At 42.5% G+C, this 26,276-nt stretch overlaps 1 protein-coding gene across 1 annotated transcript in view; it reads right to left on the reverse strand.

Moving 5' to 3' along the window:
* The window catches only part of cltcl1 (clathrin, heavy chain-like 1), a 61,600-nt gene extending 42,346 nt beyond the window's left edge, over window positions 1-19,254 (reverse strand). The window contains exon 1 of the mRNA XM_084327369.1: window positions 19,024-19,254. Within this exon, the coding sequence (XP_084183495.1) occupies window positions 19,024-19,065 (42 nt within the window). The 5' untranslated portion in view covers window positions 19,066-19,254. The remainder of the gene's footprint in view (window positions 1-19,023) is intronic.
* Window positions 19,255-26,276: the final 7,022 nt, after the last annotated feature.

Here is a 26,276-nt window from a genome sequence, read left to right on the forward strand (position 1 = left end):
TGAGGCTGTTCCAAATAGCATGTTTCCCCCCCCCCCCCCCATACAGATCAAACTTTTCAGCAATGTATGTGAATTGTATCGATATGGTCAAAATGGTGGATTGAGGCATTAATGACTAGGCATCGACGACTTGAACACAGACCCTGATCCGTCAGTCACACAGATGTGTTCTGTTGGACTGATAATGATGAAATCACTTCCCCTTCCTAATTTGTCCTAATGCAATTTACTAGACGTAAATGGGCCTGCATGCTTACCTCAGCTGTCTATTAGTGTACATCCATCCGTTGGTTAGATGTTGGCATCATTCAGTGGACGGCACGTCCCGTATATATATATATATATACCCCTGAGCAGCTCAAGAGTAACAATATAGCAGGGTGGAATCCCTTATGCTGCTTATCCGATAGATACAGGCTATGGATTTGCAGGACAGTTTTCACTTTCATATGGCATAAGTCAATGTACTGTGTACCTGGAGCCAATAGAAAAGCCATGGAGCCTGAGCGTATGGGTCTCAAGTAGGACCGTCTTCTACTATAGAAATTATTAGTCGACTAGTGGTCATAGAATTTGTCGGCTAATCGATTAGTTGATTTCATCGACAGATCTGTGAAGTTTCGAGTTTTCGGCGTACAATAATGCAAAAGGACCTTTTTTGTCCTTAATTCTCACGCTTACCAAAGATGTACTTATAATACTTCAGGAAATAACTAATTCAAAAGAATCGACAGAATTCTTAATCTTCCTTCACCTTACAACCCGCTTCCACTGGTAATGGATATCAGGCCAACGACAGGCTGAAAGAAACAGGTCATCGGTATCTGACAATTCAATTGACCCAATTCAATACAATACAAGAGGCACACGTAACATGGCACAAATCAAAACAAGGTACCTTGACGTTCTGCCTTTCTAGCACACATAAGCCTCTTGGATCTCTCTAGTGGAGAATATCCGATTCATGGATAATTTTTGTCCAATGGCCCCAAACGAATGGTCTAATACTGTTTGAGTAAAAGGATAAAGGAATGGATCAGATCAGCACTGTGCGTTGTATCAGTCCCATCAGCACTGTGCGTTGTATCAGTCCCATCAGCACTGTGTGTAGTGGCCGCTTGTCGCTCCCCAGTGAATCGACAAGCGTCCACGGTGCACCCGCTATTACTTATCCTACTCAGTCCCAAAGTTGTGATGTTGAATGAATTGAATGTCCAAAGTTGCTGCCGGTTCGGTTTACAGGGTTTATTGTTGTCCAAAGGTAAATGATAGTGAATGAAGGGTTTAAACAGAACAGTTGTCAATTGCTCAGATCCAACAGTGAAACAGTGAAACCGTGAAACAGTGAAACAGGTAGAAAATTGTATCCTGGGTGCGGTTAGGTGGCGTAGCGGAGATTGCGTTCGTCACCAACCCCGGAGCTGTGAGCTGGATTCGCCTGTTCGAATCCAGCTCACAGCTCCGGGGTTGTCACCAGCTTGGCTGGCCGTTCATACTAATACAATTGGCTGTATTAGAGGGTGGGAGAAGCTGGCGGGGTGGGTCCGGGTCGTTGTAAACAGCGACTCCTACAGTTCGGTCGGGGCGCCTGCTAAGCGCGGATAGGACCTGAGTGGGATAATGTGATCCTTCCACACGCTACGCCCTCTCAGGGAGGATCCGCGCTGCCAGGTGAAAAGAAGCGGTTGATTGGCTGGACGTGTGTCGGAGGAAGCACGCGATAGCCTCCACTCTCCCAGATGATCTGACTGTGGGGGGTAAGTGCGCAGCGACCAGGAAGGGGATTGGGAATTGGCATACGACTAACATTGGGATTGGAGAAAATCGGAGGAAAAATGGAGGGGGAAAAAGATAAAAAATAAAAATAAATAGAAAAATGGTATCCTAATACACAGGTGCACAAAGAATGCAGTGATCACCTTGGCTATTTATAGGAGTGGGCTGTAATGGGTGGTGAGCCCTCTAGTGTCCAAACATAAATAAGACAGTCTAAAACAGTGCCTAGTTCCAATATATAATATAATATATAGATAATAATACTAAATAATAATAATAATAATAATAATAATAATCTATAACAAGAACACTCATTGGCCTTTACACTGTGTGTTGTATCAGTCCCATCAGCACTGTGTTGTAGGGTGTAACGATGCGACCTCACAAAGATTCGATTCGATTACGATTATTCAGGCAACGATTCAATGCATCATGAAATCTCTTCATTTGACCACGATTCGATTCGATTAATTTATCAGTTAATTCCCCAAAGAAAAATATACCGGTACACAAATGTGGCCGGGGGAACTGATTCACTCAGCATGAGTCAATAAAAATAAAAAATTTAAAGTTTTTATTTCGATTAATTTCGATTATAATCGATTCTAACTAGGGCTGGGCGATAAAACGATAACGATAACTATCGCGATAAATTATTTCCTCGAAATAAACATGAAACGTGGTCGCAAAGTTTCGATATCGATTTCCAAGCTTGGCTCCGTTCAGCCTCGGCTCACCACACTCACTAACAACAACCAACGTTACGTGATGACGTGACGTGCATACGCACAACAGCTAACAACCAATCAGTGAAGGAGATGGCCGAGAGCGAACGAGATCCGGAAGGAGACGTACTAGGACTCACTCAACAACAAGGCTTGCTAGGCTAATTAGCTTGCACGCCGTTGTTTTAAATATTTACGTGCCCAGTATGTGTGTGTTTTGAATTCTGAGGCCACGTTTAAGTAGTGTGGGGTATACAGTGGACGTCGTTTCAATATATTGTGGCGGAAGAGAGTATTTTAGTGTCATATTTAGCACATTGTCGTGGAATACATCGCTTAGAAGCAACAGGCTGGCTAGGATACCTAGCTTGCACGGCACTGTTTTATATATTTACGTGCCGAGTATGTGTGTGTTTTGAATTCTGAGGCCACGTTTATAGTAGTGTGGGAGTGGACGTCGTTTCAATATATTGTGGCGGAAGAGAGTATTTTAGTGTCATATTTATTGTCATGAGATACTCCGCTTGTCGGCTAACTGTTAACGTGCGCGGACTGATGACGACATCAACTCGACTTGAGACATTCGCAGCAGCATATTAGAAGTTAATTAAACTTGACAGACATTATATCGACGATAATTATCGATATCGAATTATAATTTAATAATTTTATCGCGATAACGTTTTTGGTCATATCGCCCAGCCCTAATTCTAACATTCAAATCGATGCATCGATTCTAACACATTTTGATTAATCGATGCATCGTTACACCCCTAATCAGTCCCATCAGCACTGTGTTGCATCAGTCCCATCAGCACTATCAGCAGCACTGTGTGTTGTATCAGTCCTATCTGCACTGTGTGTTGTATCAGTCCTATCTGCACTGTGTGTTGTATCAGTCCTATCTGCACTGTGTGTTGTATCAGTCCTATCTGCACTGTGTGTTGTATCAGTCCTATCTGCACTGTGTGTTGTATCAGTCCTATCTGCACTGTGTGTTGTATCAGTCCTATCTGCACTGTGTGTTGTATCAGTCCTATCTGCACTGTGTTGTATCAGTCCTATCTGCACTGTGTTGTATCAGTCCTATCTGCACTGTGTGTTGTATCAGTCCTATCTGCACTGTGTGTTGTATCAGTCCTATCTGCACTGTGTTGTATCAGTCCTATCTGCACTGTGTTGTATCAGTCCTATCTGCACTGTGTGTTGTATCAGTCCTATCTGCACTGTGTTGTATCAGTCCTATCTGCACTGTGTGTTGTATCAGTCCTATCTGCACTGTGTGTTGTATCAGTCCTATCTGCACTGTGTGTTGTATCAGTCCTATCTGCACTGTGTGTTGTATCAGTCCTATCAGCACTGTGTGTAGTATCAGTCCCATCAGCACTGTGTATTGTATCAGTCCTATCAGCACTGTGTGTTGTATCAGTCCCATCAGCACTGTGTATTGTATCAGTCCTATCTGCACTGTGTTGTATCTAGAGTTGTTCCGATACTGATACCAGTATCGGAAATGCCGCCGATACTGCCTAAAATGCTGGTATCAGTATCGGCCGATACACGTGAATTGTAGCCTCCGATCCCATGATGTAATTTATCTCCTGCAGAGTCCTGCGGAGAGTGAGGATTATAAAATGAACATGTTTTAAAGTGTGATGCTGTGTCATTTTAACAGCAGATACACTTTCTTAAATTCCATTGTCCCCGACAGTGCGGTGTGACGGGGAGCTCGGACGGGATGTGTTTGGCTGGTGTTATGATAGCATTAGCTGGAAAGATAGCTAGTTGGAACAACATCCGCTTTAACGTTACATCAAATCAGATGATCGCCTGTCCTTTCTCCAGGACCTAACACTGTCCGTGACCGTCGATCAACAATAATGCACCCACGGTGAATTGTATAAGTAGCTACTGACTAGCGTTAGCTGACTATTACTAACGTTATCAAATGTCAATGCGGGAAGACGAGCTAGGTCAGTTAGCTTAGCTTGATAACGTTACCGTGTCTAAAGTTGGTGCTATTCATAATCCAGCAATAATGGCTGCAGACCCGCAAGCAAAGTACAGCAAGTGCCAAAGGATAAGAGTCTGAGGCGGAGTTTCAAAAGAGAATGTTGAATATTTATTTTGCATCAAAAATCACAACATGAACGTTCCATCTGCCACTAGCTTACAGACTGAATAGGGTATATCTGCAGAGCCACTGAGTAGCGAGTGCAACACCGTTTAATGTCTGTGTGGATCATTGGAGTAGGGTATATCTGCAGTGCTGCAGCCCATACTCATTGATTAATGATACTAATACAAATCTATACAATCACCTGTTGAATAAATACCATTACTTTCTAGTTATGACTAAAAAAACAGTATAACAGTATCTATAAAAAAATAAAAATAAAAAACAATTTATATAATATATATATATTTTTTTATGTATGCACTGGTATCGGATAAATATCGGTATCGGCCGATACCCAAAGCTTAGGTATCGGAATCGGATCGGAAAGGGAAAAATGGTATCGGAACATCTCTAGTTGTATCAGTCCTATCTGCACTGTGTTGTATCAGTCCTATCTGCACTGTGTGTTGTATCAGTCCTATCTGCACTGTGTTGTATCAGTCCCATCAGCACTGTGTATTGTATCAGTCCCATCAGCACTGTGTATTGTATCAGTCCCATCAGCACTGTGTATTGTATCAGTCCTATCTGCACTGTGTTGTATCAGTCCTATCTGCACCAGCGTTTCCGTTAGCCGGTAATTACCGGTATTTGACCGGCAAAATCTGTTGAAGTCCGACATATTTAATCTCTCCGGTCTTAATGTCCGGTGAAAATAATTCCCTGAGTCTAAGCACAATTTGATTATTTGAATTGTATTAAAATAGGCTAAAATTAAATAGCCTATGCGATGAACGAAACGATCATTACATTTGTTTCCTCGTTGCTTCTAATAATGACAACGACGTTGTCAGCGAGAGCTTAGTGCTGGGTGTGCGAACTTTTGTGAAGCTGCAGAGCCAGAGCAACAGCAGCACAATGCAGTATTCCAGCAGTACTCCAATTCAGCCATTTTCAGCCAATGTTGGGTGGGGGGCGCTGCTGTGCGGTTCCCAGAAAAGAGCCAATAACAGCTAAATCGGCTGCTCTGCAGCGCCATACTCTTTGCAAATAAGTCTTTGCGAGGTGGAGAGAGTCGTCACGCAAACCACGATAATGTTGCCGTCTCTCTGCTTTCTCAGTTCTTCGCTTGATATAATTAATACAAATGTCCAATATAACGGAATTCGTTAGCTCATAAAAATGTGATTATAACAGACTGCTGTTTAGTGTCGGACCGACTGCCCACATACGCGGTCTATTTTATTTCAAGTCAGCAGCAGCACGGAGTATCGAGGGACTTATTTTATTTGGAATATATTAATGACTGTATACGCAAAAGTAGCCTAGTTTTAAGTAATACTATTATAAATCTACATGCCTTGAGGATGACATTCTTTATATAGCCTGCCTATCAATTGTTTTAAAGCTCAATAAACTATGACCGGAATTAATCTCATTTGTCCGGTAGATTGAAATCTTGCAGGTCACGGAGACCGGCAACAATTTTTTCTACCGGAAACCCTGATCTGCACTGTATTGCATCAGTCCCATCAGCACTGTGTATTGTATCAGTCCTATCTGCACTGTGTGTTGTATCAGTCCTATCTGCACTGTGTGTTGTATCAGTCCTATCTGCACTGTATTGCATCAGTCCCATCAGCACTGTGTATTGTATCAGTCCCATCAGCACTAGGGATGGGTACCAAATTCGGTACTTTTGAGGTACCGAACCGAAACACGTCGGTACTACCGAGTATCGAATCAAGTGAGAAACCGAAAAAAAAATAAAAAAAAATATTTTTTATTAATTTCTTTTTTTACGTTTTTTTTTTTTTTTTTTTACTGTTTTCTTTTCATGTCAACGTTCACACGCACAATATATGCTTACCTAGGATTTGACTTGATTCAACAACAAAGCAGTCGGAGCAATGACAAGCCGAAAACTGTCGAAATTGTAGTTATTTGAAGTTTGGATTTTTTTTTACGACTGAGGTAGGTAAATAAAATTTCGACAGTTTTCGGCTTGTCATTGCTCCGACTGCTTTGTTGTTGAATCAAGTCAAATCCTAGGTAAGCATATATTGTGCGTGTGAACGTTGACATGAAAAGAAAAAAGTTAAAAAAAAAAAGTTAAAAAAAAGTTAAAAAAAAAATTAATAAAAAATATTTTTTTTTATTTTTTTTTTATTTTTTTTTAAAGTACCGAAAAAAGGTACCGTTGGGTACCGGTATCGATTCACAGGTACCGGTACCGGTATCGGTTCAAATGTGAAAGGTACCCATCCCTAATCAGCACTGTGTATTGTATCAGTCCTATCTGCACTGTGTGTTGGATTCAGTCCTATCCTCATTCCTCACTATGCGTTGTATAAGTCCCATCAGTCCTATCCGCACTGTGCGTTGCATCAGCCTAGGGGTGGACGGTATAAGCAGTATACGGTATAAGGCCTAAAAAAAATAATGGTTTGTTTCCGGTTGCCGACCGACCCTGCCGATTTAGGTGCGACCCAATATATTTTATGAGTTTAAAAAAATGTAATTTTTTTTTTTTAATGTATTCCTTTTATTTATTTTTTGAATAAAATGTCATAGAAATCTTAGTCAAACCTTTAGTATTATGGATATTAAACATGCTGGCAGAGTACATGCATCCAGTGGTGCAGTCGAGGTTACACGCCGTGTTACCAGATCACTGAGGCGCGATCGCGCACGGATGTGTACTCGCACACAAAAATGCGCTGTATCCATTCGTTGTGACTAAGTACCCGGCCACCGTTTTACATAACAAAAAGCGCAGGTAGACTAAGTGTCTGGGTGTTGGCTATCTGAATGCATCTCCCCCTTCATTCTGTGTGACACAAGCAGTGGAGGTGAATACTAATGTGGCTCGGAATTCGTGATGATATTGAATCAAGCGTCTGTGCTGCGCGCCAGCTTTCCACGCGCACATTCACACAAATAGAGAGCAAGAAGAGCTTGTATGATAGAAAGATTGCACTTGCGTATATGCGCTTGTGTGTGTGTGTGTGTGTGCGTGTGTGCGTGTGTGCGTGCGTGCGTGCGTGCGTGTGTATAAATCTGTTCTGTGCGCATGCACGTACCCGCGCGTGCACGTGGCGTGTTACCAGTTCCCATATTACGACTGCATGCATCCATGTTGTTGTGAACATTTTAATTAAATAAAGAAATTCCCTATCCATAGTCGCCGTGGGAAAGAATAAAATAAAAAATAATAAAATAAATTCCCTACCTACCCATGGCCTTAACACATCCCACGCCGGAAACGGCTTACGACGTGTTTCAAGTTCATGCGAATTCTGCCAATCCACGGGGTACGAAAGTTATTGAGATCATATTTCATTTTTTCGCCATGTTTTTCATAATTCCCTCACGGAGCCTGGTCTGATGCAGTGGGAGCATGCACAACTCTGCAACGCTTCAATACTGCCACCTGGTGGATGATCGGCAAGTTGCCAAACCGGAAATGGACGAGTCGATCTCGGTGCGTCTGGGAAATGCGTCCGGCACTCGCATATTGTTGCGGGACTGTATACACACGTCCGCGATCGCTGCCATAACGCAATAATCGATACGATTTGGCCGTTTATTATGATTATACAAACCGGAAATGGATTTAGGAGATTGCGTCAAATAAGTGGGATCTTTTTCCTCCAGTCTCATCGTCGAACGGTAAGAGGACGCTGACGTCATTTTCAGCGCGTTTGTTTATTATTATCCATGCAAACTGATCTGATCAATATATCACCCATACTACATAAAGCATTTACTCAGGGCTGTACAGTGCGACATATATATCGCACATGCTACAGCAACAGCGGTCTGTGCGATGAATGGATTTACTTCAGTAGCACTGGTGCGATAGGCATTCGGTTCATATTGATACTCTTATTTTGAAAATCCTGTCACAGGTCTCATTTCCGCCTAAGCGCAGTTCCAGTCATGATATATCTGGGCTCCGGCAGCTAGCAACAGTCAGGTTCATATGATACTCTTATTTTGAAAAAACCCATAGCAACTCCGTGATGTCATATCCGCCCCAGACCGTGCTTCTGCCTTCTGCTCTCAGCCGAGCGGAGCGGAGCTGCACAGCAGACTGCGGCTATTTTGCGATCCGAAATAAGTCTGTGGTGTTTTTTTTTCTCACAACGGGTCAAATGCATCTAACAAATGCATCGTCGCCATTCCTTTATGCCCACATCGCCCGAAATGAACGTTACATTAGCATAAGCTAACAAGCTAATCCTGATCAGAGGCAGAGCCATAGAGAATTAGAGACAGTGTGGACTGGGGAAAGGGTGTGTGTGTGTGTGTGTGTGTGTGTGTGTGTGTCGAGAGGAGTGGAAGTTTGAAGACAGACTAGACTACAATATGATGCGGGGGTGGTGAGTTGAAACAGTGAATGAATGAAAACTTTATTTAACAGATTGCAGAATGGGTACAATACAGTACGGCTCAATACACACAATTGTTAAGGGGATGCAGACCAGAGAAAGACTTACGTCTTGTTTACATCAGGGTCCCCCATTGTGTGTGTGTGTGTGTGTCCCAACCGACCCCACTTCTATGTTTCAATAAATTATTTGCATTTAAAACTATTAACGCTGACTCATTCCTTCAGTCCACTCAAAATTATGCTAATATTCCTTATGTTGTTTATGATATTAATTGAAAATAGCATATGAGAGTATTATAGTAATAATAACACATGGCGATATACTAAAAAGCAATTTATAATTTTTGGCTGGTAAAAAAATCTGCCTTTTTTAAATCTACCAGCCAAATGGCTGGTAAGTCAAAAAGTTAAGTTTGTTCCCTTGACTGCAACTAAATAACACAAATACAATAGGCACATTTGTGACTGTTACAAATATAACACGTTTTATACTTGTGCTACAAGATTTTGGCCAGTGCTACAAAACTGCCACAAAACTATCAGCCTCTGTAGCACCAGTGCTATGTGCAAAAAAAGTTAACGTACAGCCCTGATTTACTGACGATCACGGAATTATAAACTACCCCCCCCCCCCCCGTTCATCCGCGCATGATCAGTCATAACGTTTAGGATCATGTACAGTTGAAATTTTTAATATAGCGTGTATCGCCAACAAACGGCATTTGATAATCTATATATGCGTTTATGCCTATATCTCACGTTCTAGGAATTACTGCAGAAAACGATAAAAACATTTATATTCTAGACGGTATTTTCGTATGAATCTATGAATGAAAAAGTCAAACGTTCCTACATCCTGAACGATAGATAATCGATGTTGAATGGGCCGTATAAGTGGTATAAGATGCTCAAATTGCGTGGCAGGGAATGTGTTAACTGACAACCAACAGGAAACAAACAATATTTTTTGTTATGCCTATTGCCTAAACCAGGGGTGGCCAACCCGCGGCTCGCGAGCCGCATGCGGCTCTTTGCCCATCAATGTGCGGCTCTTCCACCCATAAAAAAAAATAAAAAAAAATAAAAAAAAAATATTTTCTTAAAAAAATTTAACCCTTTTTTTTTTTACTTTTTTTTTTTTTTTATGTCACTCATTCCATAAGGACGTAGAATAAACATTTAAAAAAAAAATTTAAATGGTCCATTTGCATGTTCTTGGTATCTGAATCTAGGGACATATATGGATCAGTGTCAGAAATAGTGTCCGTTACTAGGCTTGAGTAAATTGTAATGAACCAAAGGAGAATATCAATTCTATTTAAAAAAAAATTATCTTTGACTGTGAATAACACCATGCTAAAATTTACCAGACCTGAAAAATCTAAGCAAATTAATAAAGGGAAGATGATTAAACAGAAGGTTTTGTAGATACAGTACTGAATTCTGCCATCTTTTTTATAATGTAAATTTCTCCACCATTTCTCATCATATTGCAACACCGTTTTTGCAAGACGTTCACAGAAAGGTAGAGAAACTAACTGCGTTCCGTTTTATGGCAATAACGTTCAGGTTTGTGGGAGATAATCCCAAAAAATACGAGAAATTAAAAAGTAAATTCAGAAGTCAGATGATTGACAGGGGCTGGTGTGAGCTGGGTAGGGTAGTTTTTCTAAATGTGAAAGCCCTGAGTCTCTTCCTTCAAAAGACTACTCACTTTTGGATGTGCCACTTCCTCCTGTCAATATGCGCCGGTTTCCGACTCAATGCCCTGAGATTTCTATAATCTTATATTTCACTAATAACAGTTAAAATAATTGGTAAACAAACGTAATGCTGAAAATATACACTTTTACTGTATATCTCGGGCTTAAGAGGTTAACCCTGTGAGGCCCAAATTAAAAAGACATTAGCAACTTCAGAGGCCAGAGGGTGGGACATATAAACACATTTACTATCAAATAGCATTGTGAGGCTGAACAACAGGACCAATTGACTATACATGTGCTTAAAGGGGAACTATCTTATAAATGGCCTTTTTCAGTGTTTACCATTGTTTCTTAGCTATGTGGACTTATATTAATAGGATCTATGTCTCTAATTCTCATATTGGCGCATTCTTCCAATTCTCCTCTCACAATATTCACCCTCACTGAACTGAGTCATCTGAAAATGTGCATATCTGTGATGTCAGAGATTTCTCAGCTGCATAATAATGTGGCAGTTGATGTGGCAGTTGGCACCAGGCCACACAGTAGTTGGAGCCCAGCCTCAAAACGGCTTAAGATCTTGAGTTAGAAAAATGCGGTTTTTAGTACTTGATTAGAAATACAAAAACAATGCATTTTTTTTTTTAAACCTAGGTGTTCCATAGACTCACAGGAATTGTGTAAAAGTGCCCAAATAGAAATAGTAAAACAGTTCCCCTTTAACATTTTTTAAATAAACATTCTTTTTTTAAATGGCTAAAAGTGATTTTGTAATTTTGCAACCGTGGGTCTAACAGGGTACTTTTAACCCTGTGAGGCCCAAATAAAAAAGACATTAGCAACTTCAGAGGCCAGAGGGTGAGACCTATAAACACATGAAGGGTGCCGTGACTGAAAAAAAAGTTGAGAAACGCTGGTATATGGTGTGGCTCTTTGTGGTACCACAGTAATTTTTGTGGCTCTTAGTCTCTGACTGGTTGGCCACCCCTGGCCTAAACGGTATGAATTTGCGCTACGGTATGGATTTTGACTATACCTTGTGACTAGGGGTGTAACGGTACGCGGATACGTACTGTACCGCGTCAATGTGGTCCTCCGGTACAGTACGGGCTGTGCACCGTACGATTGCAACGGTGCGGAACCTATTTTTGCGGAACTTAAATCCCCCCGGCCCCACGTAATTTATCAACAACACTGCGGGTCTGCTGTGAGCATTATAAAACAAACGTGTGTTTAACCGACCGTGAATTAAAGTGTCAATGCCGTTTGTCATTTTAACAGCAGATACTTTCTTAAATGCCATCCTCCCAACAGAGCAGTGTGACAGGGAGCTCTGATGGGTTCGCTTGCTGGTGTTAGCATTAGCTGAAGAGCTAGTTTTAGCTTAACGTTACCTTGACTAAAGTTGGGACTATTCATAATCCAGCAATAATGGCTGCAGACCTGCAAGCAAAGTACAGCAAGTTGGCAAAGGAGTATTCCAACGTAAATCACATTTTCACCAGTAAGGTTACAGTCTTTCCATCTGTCGGTAGCTCCATGCTAGCTAACCTAGCTCACGTTAGCGTCGTCACTGTGACTGAACCACCTCGCGTACACAATTAATGACATGTTGCGGACAGCCATATCGGTGACAATGTTTAGCTTTTAGTGCCAAATGATAAGAGTCTGAGGCGGAGTCTCAAAAGAGAATGTTGAATATTTATTGTGCAAAAATATACTCATTATCACCATACATAACGCTTGCTTATATTGAAACACGTTGAGATTAGGGCCGTTCTTTCAACCTGAAAGTGCACTTTCTTCAACCTCGAAGTAAACAAATCACAGAAGGTAGCCACTGCCGCCTGCCGGCACCATCCAGGTATCGGCGTGAGCTAACGGTAGCTAGTTAGCCTCGTATCAACGTGAGCCAGTTGCATTAGGATTAAAAAATGTCAACACTCACTCACCCCGTTTTATATTACATTCCCAAAGAAGTGCCTCCGTCTCTCGTAGTCTCGTTGTGCTGGATGAAGTCACTGGCGGCGAGGGTTTTGCTTAAATCCGAACAGACTCCAGTCCTTTAATTGTCCAAATGCGACAGTGTGTGCAAGTTTAGCTCTTGTTTGACAAAACGTTAGCCATCTGTGGTCAGGGAGCTCATCGTGGGCTGGAGTGACGGTGGTTAACTTCGACGCTTCATCGTTCAATGGTAACGTATTATTATTATTGCTTAAGCTTTAGCAGCTGCTCAGAGATAGAGGAAATGCATACAGGTTAGTGTGACGCACCTCTGTGTTCTCCCAATAGCCAATCAATCATTAGGAAACTGCCCTCTGCTGGCCGTGCTGTGTGTGTGCAGCTGCACTACAACCAATGCAGTGCCCGTCGAAACTCCGTTTCAGTGTAAATATAAACTGAAACCCAACTGTGATTTTGACGGTATTGATTTTCAATACCGTCGGTATTTCTAAATACCGTGGTATACCGTAATACCGTCATACCGCCCAAGCCTACTTTGCGTAGTGTGGGCGTGTCAATGCGCAATTGTCATTTCATAATAGACACGGAACAGAGCGGACCTTCAATTCTAGAAGCAAACTAGCACTTCAGCCCTGCGTTGCACACAGCTGAGTGACAACTTCTCTCGCGAGTGGCGCAGTTTAATGTAAACTCTGTGACGGATCCAATGGTCTAACGTTAGCCTCTCTCTCTGCTAACAATCCTGATTCGATTCTTGAACCCATTTCATTCCAAATTAATATATTGATGGACATTAGCTATAGTATATAGCTCAGCAGCTGTAACAGAATAATTATTTAATTTTTTATTATTTATGTTTCAACAATGACAAGCGGTGGACCGACATAACAAACGCTGTCACTGTTTACTTGTGTAAGGACATGGTTCCTTTTCAAACTGTTGATAGAAAGGGCTTTAAACACATGGTCAAAACACGAACCAAGATATGCGTTACCTGCCCGCAGACACTTGAGAAAAGGTTTTGCATTTTTCTATTGCAGTTTTGCACAATAAATGTTCTTAAAATACCTCTGTACTATGTGAAATATGTCCTAGTAGTAATACAAGAGTACAGTAATAGCTGCCATACCAGTGTTTTACCCCTTCAGAAGCATATAGACATTTTAAGATAAGTTAATATACCGTGATATATACCATTACCGTCTACGCTTCAAATTATACCGTGATATAAATTTTAGACCATACCGTCCAGCCCTACATCAGCCCCATCAGTCCTATCCGCACTGTGTGTTGCATCAGTCAAATCAAATACAATTTATTTGTAAGGCCCTACAACACACGTTATGTCCCCATGGGCCGGACACGTCTTCTTTAAACAAGTCAAGAAGAAACATCACAATAAATCAAGAACAAAACAAAAACACCCATGAAATCCAAAATAAAATTTAAAATTTATAAATGAATGCAACACTCCCAGACATACACCATGCGAAGGTTAGGAAAAACTCACTAAAGACCTAGCAATAGGAAAAAAGCACCACAGGCAATGTGGAGGGGTGAAAGGGGGGGCTCTCCCTTCTTAGATGTCGGTGATAGTAGTGGTCCTATCAGCACTGTGCGTTGTATCAGTCCTAATCAGTGTATCCAATCCATACCGGTGTATTCTTCTTCTTCACAAACATAGCCACAACACTGGTAAACAAACTACCCTCCCACTCAGGGCAGTATGGGGTAGAACACATAGTAGCATACTACAAGAACCTAGGGGTCCACAAAGATGACTTCAAACTGGAAATGGTAACAACAGATGAGGTACTCAAAGAACTGAGCGCCCTCCAACCGAACAAGGCCACTGGCCATGACAACATCCCCTCCAAATTCCTCAGAGACTCAGCAGCCGCCATCACCCCAGTCATCACACACATAATAAACCTCTCCATAAAACAGGAACACGTCCCCAAGGACTTCAAAATTGCGAGAGTAACACCCCTGCACAAAAAGGGCAGTAAATTAGACCCAGGCAACTACCGCCCTGTTTCTATCCTTACCTCCATCTCGAAAGTCATGGGACATTTTTTTATACGAACAGGTCGAAAAGTACCTTGCGGAAAAAAATCGAATCTACGAATTCCAATCTGGCTTCAGAACATCCCACTCCATTGACACATGCCTTCTCTATTTAAACGACCACATCAAACAAGAGGTGGACGCGGGCAAATACTGCGGCATGGTCATGCTGGACCTACAAAAGGCCTTCGACACTGTCAATCACACCATTCTGTTTGACAAGCTAAAAGCAATTGGTTTTGATAGCCTATCAGTGAGCTGGATGCAATCCTACCTGGAGGGGAGAAAACAGATGGTGGAGGTAAACGGTACCCTACACCCCCCCCCCCCCCCCCCCCCCCCCTCTCACAGTGAGCTGTGGTGTTCCACAAGGAAGCATACTAGGTCCGCTACTGTTCCTAATTTATGCAAATGACATGTCGTCAGCTTGTGACTGCAACTTGTTCCTGTTTGCGGACGACTCAGTCGCTCAGCCCTGCTGGTCTCTGACAAGAACAAGTTACAGGTTGAAAAAACCCTCAGCTCGGAACTAGGCAAAATCTGCATATGGCTCGCTGATAACAAACTATCATTACACATGGGCAAAACAGAGTCCATTCTCTTCGGTTCAAATAACAAACTCAGCAAGACCGACGGCTTCTCAGTTACTTACAGTGGGTGACAATATTGTCACAAGGAAAGAAGAAATTACCTACCTGGGCTCCATCCTAGAGGCAAATCTTTCCTGTGACAAAATGGCATCCAATGTAATAAAAAAAAGTCAACCAACGAACTCGATTCTTGTACCGGATCTCCTCACTGGTAAACAAGAATACCCTGAAGACTCTAACAGGAGCACTCATTCAAGGGTACTACGACTATGCTTGCACCTCATGGTACCAAAGCATCTCAAAGGCGCTAAAAACAAAATTACAAACATCTCAAAACAAACTGGTCAGACTACTGCTTGACCTTACTCCTAGAACCCACCTCACCCCTGCCCACTTTGACAAACTAGGATGGCTTAGAGTAGACGACAGAGTACAGAAACTTGCAATGGGCCTGGTCTACAAGATACACTACACGACCAAGGTACCCATGTACATGTCAAAATACTTCCCAAAGGTCAGTGAATACCACGATCACAACACAAGAGGGAGCTCCACAAATCATGTTAAACCCAGATTCGGCTCAAACAAGGGACTAAACACGTTTCGCAATTATGCCACATCAATGTGGAACGCCCTACCCAAAGCTGTAAAGGAATGTGAATCACTACCCACTTTCAAAAACACTCAAAGAACACCTACGGGAGACTGCAATTCGAAACTGGCCCCTGTAAATGTCCTAACCCAACCCAATGTACAGTAAATGACCAAGTATGGTTGTCAATATTCCAATGTACAGTTTTGCTTGTACAGTTGTACAGTGTCCCACCCCACCCACCCTCCTCCAATGTACAGTCCCCCCCCCCTACCCTCCAATGTACATTTTCTACGTCAAATGTATATACTCTCTTTTCTGGACTCTTTTGGTATCAAAAAACTGCTCAAAACCCACCTCTTCAACCTGGCCTTCAACCCCTAACTTTCTCACTTTATATATGTTGTGTCTGTCCACTATGTTTGTTAATTTGTTATCTCTCCCCCCCCCCCCCCCCCCCCCCCTTATGTAAAGCGATCTTGGGTCCTCTGAAAGGCGCTATATAAAACAAAGTTATTATTATTATTATTATCACAAACAGTACTGTATTTGCAAATCTGATATGTCATAAATGTATAGATGTAGCAGTACCGTCTATCTGTATGTCGTGTATGTCATATATGTTATGAATTGAAAATGGGGGACCCTGATGTAAACAAGACGAAAGTCTTTCTCTGGTCTGCATCCCCTTAACAATTGTATGTATTGAGCTGTACTGTACCCATTCTGCAATCTGTTAATAAAGTTTTCAATCAATCAATCAATCCAGTTTGGAGGCTACAGTGATGGAGCCTAGTTTCTGGGGCGCCTGGGTAGTGTAGAGGTAAAAGCACTCTACCACCAGAGAGCCCGGGTTCAATTCCCGGTAGCGGTAGTTCCAGCTTGGTCAGAAGTTCCCGACTAACATGATTTGCAGTGTTAGCGGTGGGAAGCCGGTGGGGTATTAGTCCTGGTCGTTGCATTAGCGACTCCTAGTAGTCGGTCCGTTCAGCAGGAGGGGGAATCTGGGGCAGATAGCGTGAACGCATTAGGCTCTCCCAGTGAAACTCCTCGCAGTCAGGTGAAAAGAAGCGGTTGGCGACGCCACATGTATCATGTGGAGTCTACACAGAGGAAACATGTGGTAGTCTACACACCTTCCCCAGACCGACAGAGGATAGCGCAGCGGCAAGGACCGTGCCACACACGACTGGCATAAGGACTAGGAATTGGGGAGAAAATGGGACACATCCAAGCACCAACTAGGGCACGAAGCAATAATCCATTTAGTCCATTAATCACTCACCCAGACGAGCTCACACACATTACCAGCCTAGAGATCATAAATCACACCAGTATAAGCTGAGGAGGGAGGGGGGGAGAGCAGCTCAACAGTAATAATGATAGAGTAGACAAGGCAGGCCATGTTTATGTTCCGATGTAGAGTGACAAAATGACTAGTGGTAGTTCTCCCACAGCTAGAATAATAGTCCAAGATCCACATTCACCTCTCAAGTAGCAGTTAAAGGTGTCTTGAGTGGAAAAGCCTAGGAGATGTTGGTACAAACTTGTATATCAACTATCAAGGACAGATTTGCTGAATGTGTTTGACAAAATTACTATCAGTAGCTACAGGTACCACTAATCTTTAGACTAGAACTTTACTCCTTACTGGTTCAGGTTTAGAATAGTCCTGAACGTAGGCCCAGGCTGGGAGGAGAGAGAAAGTTGTAAATACTGAGACAAGAAAAAAAAGCTAAACAATTTGAGGCCCAAAGTCCTGGGTTTGCAAATTCCAAGCATTTTTCACTCTGCTGGAGCCACCTAGATTCACAGAGGAGGGGTCGGCCAACGCGGAGCCGAGACTCTCATGATAAGAAAAGCAATCCGTCCTATCCAGGCTTAAATATTTTCACAGGGAATACTTGAAATCGAGGGAAAAACACAGAAATAATGGGTGGCTGGGTGGGAGGTGTAAAGTAGTTTGAACTTTGAAGTAACTCGGTAGTACTTTGCCCTGCACCTACATCCAGCGCAATAGTGGCCCAGTCCTGCCAGTGAAGAGATGAGTCTGGTAGCCTGTAGGCTCACTTGGCTGGCACAGTTTAGTTGATAATGGCTCTTTGGCTGAGGAAGTAGGGCTACTGGCCAGAGGAAGGGAGCAGTGAGGGGGTGGGGGCTGCTCTTTCTAATGAAAGGTCATTTCACTGCCTGGTGTAACCATAACAACAGGCTACAGAGAGGGTGGGGGGGCTGGGGGGGAAAAAACGCGTCACAAACTTTCTCTGGCTGCAAGACACTAGACCAGCCAGGGACAGCTATGGGGGGGGGATGTTGATTGAAGAAAGTCCACGCATGTCATGTCTCCAGGTTGTAGTAAAGAGGTCCGCAGTGGAAATCCGTTCAGACACTCGTTTTCCTTATTAAGCACGCATTCTGCATTTGCCTATGATGCCATAGAGATAGCCAGTCAAGGCCCTTCACTGTAATCTAATGTTGTCGATGAGGATCCTCTCCTACTGTAGTGTTTATTGGAGCACTCTGCGCAGATCTGCTGTCAAGCATTGCGATACAAATCTGACACAGCATATTGTAGGCCTATATGGGTAAGCTAAGTAAGGCCTACACAGGGGGGACACGCGAAACTGTTATTACAAATGTCATAAGTAGCAATATAATATGATGCTATAAAACAAGACAGGAACATGGCAGCCACCGAGCTACATTGCGAATGCCATCCAAGGTTTAGGTGCAATGTTGTTGCCGCGATCAGCTGAGCTGAACAAAGTGTCAAAACACCGCAGTTTCTCAGTGATCACCGCAGTGATTGTAAATGACACTTGGAGAAACTGCGGTGTGAACGGGTCCGGCACCAGAGCTGTATACGATCCGACTGTCCCGTTTCTACAAGTCATCATCTGCCCGGCAGGAGAAAACTAGGCCTGTAGCTATATTGAGCACCACCACCCTGCAGTCATATTTCAGATCCCGTTTAAATGCGTCATGTGGTGTCTGTGTGTGTGAGCCTACGAGGACGAAGAATAGCGCAAAATAAATAATCGACAATTCATTTTAAGGCTTTTTTTTTTAGCCCGTCTCCTTCCTTACCTGCAGATGTTCCTGGAATCGTATCGGCAGTATCTGAGCCATTCTTGACGCTTTTTCAGTCCGAAGAGTCCGTGCGGGAGGAAAGGGGAAGGGGACACGAGGGGGGATAGATGTTGTCTTTTAGTGTTTGTTCCCCAAACGCCCCCAAAAGTAAAAATATGATGGGCAGTGAGTGCTTCGAGTGTCTTGCGTTCATGCGTTGATATCGCACGGATCCAGTGACTGCTCCCATTCAGCAGCAGCCCCCTTACGACAACCCTGAACCAGAAACTCTGCGCCTCCGCTAAGAGAAGTAGTCCACTTCAAGCCGTGTAGGATGACGCCGATTCTTGCTCAGATGCGGCCAAGGTGCTAGAATATCTCAAGACTTATATATCGAATTGTTATATGTGATCATCTAATTGGTAACGCCATTGGTAGGGGATTTTCTCAAAATAATATCAGTGCAGTGGGGGGAAAACGGATGTACCCCTCCGCAGCCCCTTCCCCCTTCCTTCCTTTACCAACTTCGAAATCAGGGCTCGTGACAAGCGGCGCCCCCCCCCCCCCCCCCTTTACGATTTCTGCAAAATCAAGTGCTGACTCGGATGACGGGGTGACCACACACCCCAGAAAGTGTCTAGTGTAGTGCTGAGAGACGGCAGTCTGAGGCGATGTTGATTGATTGATTGATTGATTGAAAAGTTTATTAACAGATTGCAGAATGGGTACAGTACAGTACAGCTCAATACATACAATTGTTAAGAGGATGCAGACCTGAGAAAGACTTTCGTCTTGTTTCCATCAGGGTCCCCCATTTTCAATTCATCATATGACACACACGACATACAGATAGACAGTACTGCTACATCTATACATTTATGACATACCAGATTTTCAAATACAGTACTGTTTGTGATACTAAAAAAATCCAGAAAAAGAGTGTATATACATTTGACATGTCCTGAAGTCGAAGGTAACTCATCAGCACAACTACAAGATACAATACATTACTAGAAAGCTAAACAGAATGCCGTGGCAGTTAGGAATGTTAGAGGTTATAGAAGGTGCTACTATGACATCATCACCAACGTTCCAGCATGTACTACTATGACACCATCACCAACGTTCCAGAATGATCGGGCAGCACTAAAGGTTCTAGAATGTACTGCCATGACATCATCACAAACGTCCAGAATGATCGGGCAGCACTAAAGGTTCTAGAATGTTCTGCCATGACATCATCACAAACGTCCAGAATGATCGGGCAGCACTAAGGTCCTAGAATGTTCTGCCATGACATCTCACAAACGTTCCAGAATGTTCGGGCGGAACTAATGTTCTAGAATGTTCCTAACAATAGTTCCGCGGGTGATTATGTACCATTACAATCACTACAGTGTAGTTGATGCAGCTACAAACGCTGCGGGTGCTGACGTTTGAAAGTAGACCAAGCTGCCCCCCCACCTAATTTTGGGCCTAACCTTATCTATAAGCCTGCATCCTTCTCCTATCATCATCATCATCATCACCATCATCATCATTATCACCACCACCTGTAACACCAGTAAACCATTTACAATAATCAAAAAGCCACTGTTATGTAGGCCTATATGTTTTCAATGTCCATTTTAAAACCATAATTTTAACCCTTAGCCCTCCACCCTGCCAAAGCCAGACATTATTTACATTGTGTTAGTCAGAGGAATTTCATGTGAACAGCAGACATCCTTTTTTATTTTTTTTAATACATTTTCAACTGCTCCCATCGACAAATAGCGACCCACAAAAAACACTACATGAAATTAAATTTAAAATCAAATTAAAGAAAACGATACATACTATATGAAATTATAAATGCATTGCACACTCTAACCATCTAACCATTAAACAAAAAGCTGTAACACAGTGAAAACACACAAACTTGTGACGTACAAAACCTGTTTGAACAATTCTATTTACAGCAGATTCCAATTAGTTTACACTGCAAATAAAATAGAGGGGATTTGAAACATGGTGGAATTAACAGCAGTAAACATACTATTGACAGAGCTGTAGCAGTAAGCCTATGTGAAAACAAATATAATAGAAAATTCTGCTCATTGAAAGTGTACCGCAAAACGCTCTTGAGTTGTTCTTTGTGTTTTCAACACACAACAGCCACAGTCTTTTGGGGAAAGAGAGGCACTTTGAGTTATGGGCGGCCATACATAATAGTGTGATTGGTCAGGGACTAGCTAGGCTCATGAGCCTCGATGTATTATTAAGGTTTTTGATTGACTATTCGTGTATCTACAGACGCTGACATTTTTATTTATTCGGCAGAAGACATTCAGTGGTAAAGTTAGAGACTGTTGATGGGTCAGCATGGAGGCAACACTTCCCAGAACCACAGAATCCCCTGACCTCTGAGCTTTATGTGTTGGGACTGGGAGGCTTTGCTGCATTCATGCCATGTGGGGTAATGGAGGTGAATGCTTGGGAGCGCTCACCCATGCCAAGCCCATAAAGAGTGCCTAACATTCTCATTCACTGACTGATGTTGAACTTTTCTCCTCTCGTCTATTTCCCTTTCAATTTGTACTTTTACTTTTAGATCACTGATTCTTGAGAGTCGGGACAAAACACGTTTTAATATTATATTTTGAGAATGCACACTATATTGATTAGAGTTGTATATTCATGTAGAGAGAGGTCTGAGCTATTTAACCATGTAAAGGTGCAGGCTCTATAGAAAAAAAAATTCAACAAATTCACATGTTTCCCTTTGAAACTTGATTTGTGTTAACTCCGTCAGACACACAAAAAAGTATATAATTCTAATTATTCCAGTCCAACAAGAATCTAAAGTTCTGAAGTATGTTGTAATAGTGTTTAGTTACTCTGGTATGCAATCAAATATAATATATAAACCTCAGGTGTAATTTCACACTATTCTGAAAACCCAGATTTAGAAATATTTGCATTTTCAAACTTTGTTTTTAATTTTGAAATGATAAAAAAAGATCATTAAGTAAATAAGACAAGAGGGTGAAGATCTGATGCTCCTTTATTACTTAAACAAGTCAAGTCAAGTCAAGTCAGTTTTATTTGTATAGCACATTTCCAGGCAGCGGTAGCTGACACCAAAGTGCTTCACAAGCAAGTTGATAAAACCAAAATAGTGTGAGGCAAGGTATAAGATTAAAAGAAAGAAAAAAAAACATAGCAAAGCAATGAAAGCAACAAAAACAAAACAATATGGTGCAAGATATAGGATTAAAAACATAATAAAGCAATGAAAGTAATAAAAACTGGTAGGACACAGTAAAACAAAGAGGATAGAAGGGCCAGGGGTCTAGTGGTGGTTAAGTAGGGGGGAAGGCCAAGGAGAACAGGTAGGTTTTCAAGAGTGATTTAAAAGCCTGTACGGTCTGGGCAGTCCGTACGCTGAGGGGGAGGCTGTTCCACAATCTAGGCGCTGCGTTGGGGAAAGCTCTGTCTCCCCTAGTCTTGAGCCTGGTTCTGGGTACCACCAATAGCATCTGGTCAGCTGATCTGAGGGATCGGTGGGGGGTGTGGCAGTGCAGGAGCTCGGACAGATAGGAGGGAGCCGTGCCATTTAATGATTTAAAAACATTTAGTGCTAATTTAAAATCGATCCTGAAGCTAACAGGCAGCCAGTGGAGCGAGGCCAAAACTGGGCTGATGTGTTCGTGTTTTCTTGTTTTGGTGAGGAGGCGCGCGGCTGCGTTCTGCACCAGTTGTAGGCGGCGGAGGAGGGACTTGTCGATGCCCGTGTACAGAGCATTGCAGTAGTCGAGGCGGGTGGTGACAAAGGCATGTATCACCGTCTCTAGGTTACTTTGGGAGAGGTATGCCTTTGTCTTCGCCAGGAGTCTAAGGTGGTAAAAGCCGCTGACCTGTCTATCAAATTTAAAATTGCTGTCGAAAATGACCCTGAGGTTCCTGACAGAGGTGGAGAGGTTTGGGCCCAGGGGACCAAGTGCGTCAATGAGGGGGGGCGGGGGGGGCACTATTAAAAACAATGACCTCGGTTTTTCCTTCGTTCAATGTCAGGGAGTTTTCGGACATCCAGCACTTGATTTCTGCCAGGCAGACGTCTTCCCTTGGGTGGGCTTTAAGGGGAGGTAAACCTGCACGTCATCGGCGAAGCAGTGGAATGAGATATTGTGTTTTGCCAAGATCTGGCCTAGGGGGAGTATGTATAGGAGGAAGAGAGTGGGACCCAATATCGAGCCTTGGGGCACCCCGCAGGTGAGGGGGGCCACAGAGGAAGTGAGATCACAGAGTTGGACAGAGAAGGTCCTATTACTCAGGTAGGACCGGAACCAGTCTAAGACGGGGCCCCTAAGGCCTACGTAACATAAACTGAAGAAGGAATTTGTATTTTCCCCAAAATTAACAAAAACAAAAATCTGACGGTGTTGACAAAGATCTGACGGTGTTGACGAGAAACTGACGGAGTTGACAAAATTGTATATGCATCTCTGATAAATGAACACATGCATTTTTTAAACAGATGGAAGTGACAATTATAACTCCTTGTCTTATACTGAACATTTTGTTAACTCAAGTTTCAAGTTTCTTTAATAGTTGTCATACAGAAGTACAGAATACTTTCATACAAAATGCTTCTTGCTGTTACGCTCCAGAGACTGTGCTAGACAAGATAGTATCAAATAACATAGTATAGCATGTAATTTAGAAGAAGAAAATGAGGTCACAGTGTTCGGTATAGACATATGTACAATGTTCTGAGTTACCATATAATATACAATACTATGCAGTGTACTAATGTACAGTACTATATAGTGCAAAGCAGAAATGGGATGAGGTACAATTTAGGTACAATTTACAGTAAGGTGTACGAGTTGTAGTGCAATCCTTCATCAATAAATATAAAGTGTGGGGAGTGGGTGCTACAGTGTGTTTGTTTAAAGTGGGTGTGTGCTATAAAGTGTGTGGAGTGGGTGCTACAGTGTGTTTGTTTAAAGTGAGTGTGTGCGTGTGGATGTGTGTGCTATGTGCGTTTGGTGGTTTGTTGTTGTGTAGTGTTCATTGTTCGTTTAGCAGCCTGATGGCCTGGGGATAGAAGCTTCTTCTGAGTCTTTCTGTGCTCGCCTTGAGACTCCGGTATCGCTTGCCTGACCGCAGCAGTTCAAAGAGGCAGTTGTTCGGGTGACTGGAGTCTTTAATGATTCTCTCAACTCAATTGTAATAACAACAAACTTTACATACACCGTTTCCAACTATTACAAAATGCACTGTTTCTGTTAGGGTTTGTAACCGACCTCAAACGCAACGGCACAGAAAGGAAGTTCAGAGTTAGCCAAAAGCTAGGGCGTATTTATTTACAGAGTCACAAGATGGATGAGGTACAGTAATCAGACAAACGGGGATCTGGCATGTGACGATGTAGCGGCTCTGCAGATACTCCCAGTAGATAGTGGTGAGGAATTGGCATGTGACGTTGTAGCGGCTCTGCAGATACTCCCAGCTTTCACTCACGGTGGAAAACGGAGAGAAAGAGAAATCAGAAACAGCCCAACGAACACACAGAGGCAGAGAGGTGACTGAGTCCAGTATTAATCCCAAGTGACTTGATCTTCGGTGTACCACACACAAGTTAGCTGAGTCCAGTGAAAAACCACACAGTATTCTTCAGTGTTATTCTAACACACAAATTAGCTGAGTCCAGTGCGAAACAAAACGGATTTCTTCAGTGTTATCCTAACACACAAATTAGCTGAGTCCAGTACAAACAAAAACGGTATTTCTTCAGTGTTCACCAAACACACAAAAAACTGATAATCCAAAAAGACTGTTTCCAAAAACTCACCAGAGCGCAACGCGTAAAGCGGGCAGATAACGAGGCGCAGCTCCAAACGGGGAACCAGGTTCTCCACAAAAAAGGTCCTGGAGAGAAAGAAGACAGGAACAGCGACGGGGAAAGGCAGGTATATGCAGTTGTATTCCAGAACAGTAGTACTCAAAACGACTCGGCATCGAATGACAGAAGGTCAGAGTATATGAAGCCTCTGGGGCACTGATTAGAACACACATCAGGTGCGTGATGGTAATTGATACTTGACTTAGAAGTGTGCGTTCGGCAACGGACCAATCATCACAGAATCCTCACAGTACCTTAAAGGAACGGAGCGTGTGGCGGGGAACGGACCAATCATCACAGTACCTTAAGAAGCCTGTGGTGGGGAAAGAACCAATCCTCACAGTTTCCAACAACAAAAACAGTAATGGAGACCAGGACCCCTTCTTCTCGTCCCTGTTTTCATCTACCTCTTCTACACCACTTCCTGATCTTCACTTTCTCACCCACTTCTCCTCTTCTTTTCCTTCTGCATTTCCGATTAGTTTCACTATGATGTCTTGAACTGGGCAGAAACAGAACCTTTTCTGTTGGACCATGGGGATGTAGAAATTCCCCTTTCACATCTTGTTGATCAGTATCCACATCGATGGTCTTGGCTAGCCACCAGTGGTCATCATATTAGGGCGGGCCATACTTTTGTGCAAACATGAATTTTAAAGAAATCTTAACATGAGGGGTGTCTAAAATATGTGTTTCTTGTGGGGAATTCAAATATAGGATAATTTTCCGGATATGATAACTCTAACCTACATCATTTTGGATTTCAAAATGATTTTACCATTTTTCACCCCTTCGCAGGGCCGGACTGGGGGAATTATTCAGGCCAGGAAATATAGTGTGAAATATAGCCCAAGTCAGGCCACTTTTTAAGCAGGGGGTCTGGGGGTCCCCCACCAGGAAGATTTTTGTTACAAAGACTTAATTCCCTGCATGCTGGTGCAGGACTTTTAAAATATTTACCCTTTAAATGCCATTGTTTGTGATGGCATCACAAATTGTTAAAAAAAACACAAACATTTAAATATTTTCTATATATCAAATGCAAAGTGGATTTTTCTGGGGGGGATTATTACAGGCTAATAATTGTTATAATCATCATGTGTCAATAGTTAGCAACAACATTGATTTTGATGGATTTTTGCTTAGTTTTTGTAATGTCAGACTTAACAACTCTTATCAGAAAAGTGAGAGTATTTCATTTTAATCTGACATTACAAGAAAAATGAAAAAGAAAAATAGTTATGATCAGGACTGAAGTTGAATAAAAGATTTATGGGAAAAATAAAAGTGACAGGGGACGATGATGATGCATGGTAACGTTAGCTATGTTAGCTAGCTAGCATGTTTATTTTGATCACTGACTAACCTGGTGGTGCAACCC

The sequence above is a fragment of the Notolepis coatsorum genome (genome assembly GCF_963971535.1).
Source record: "Notolepis coatsorum genome assembly, chromosome: 1".
NCBI classification, from domain to species: Eukaryota; Metazoa; Chordata; class Actinopteri; order Aulopiformes; family Paralepididae; genus Notolepis; species Notolepis coatsorum.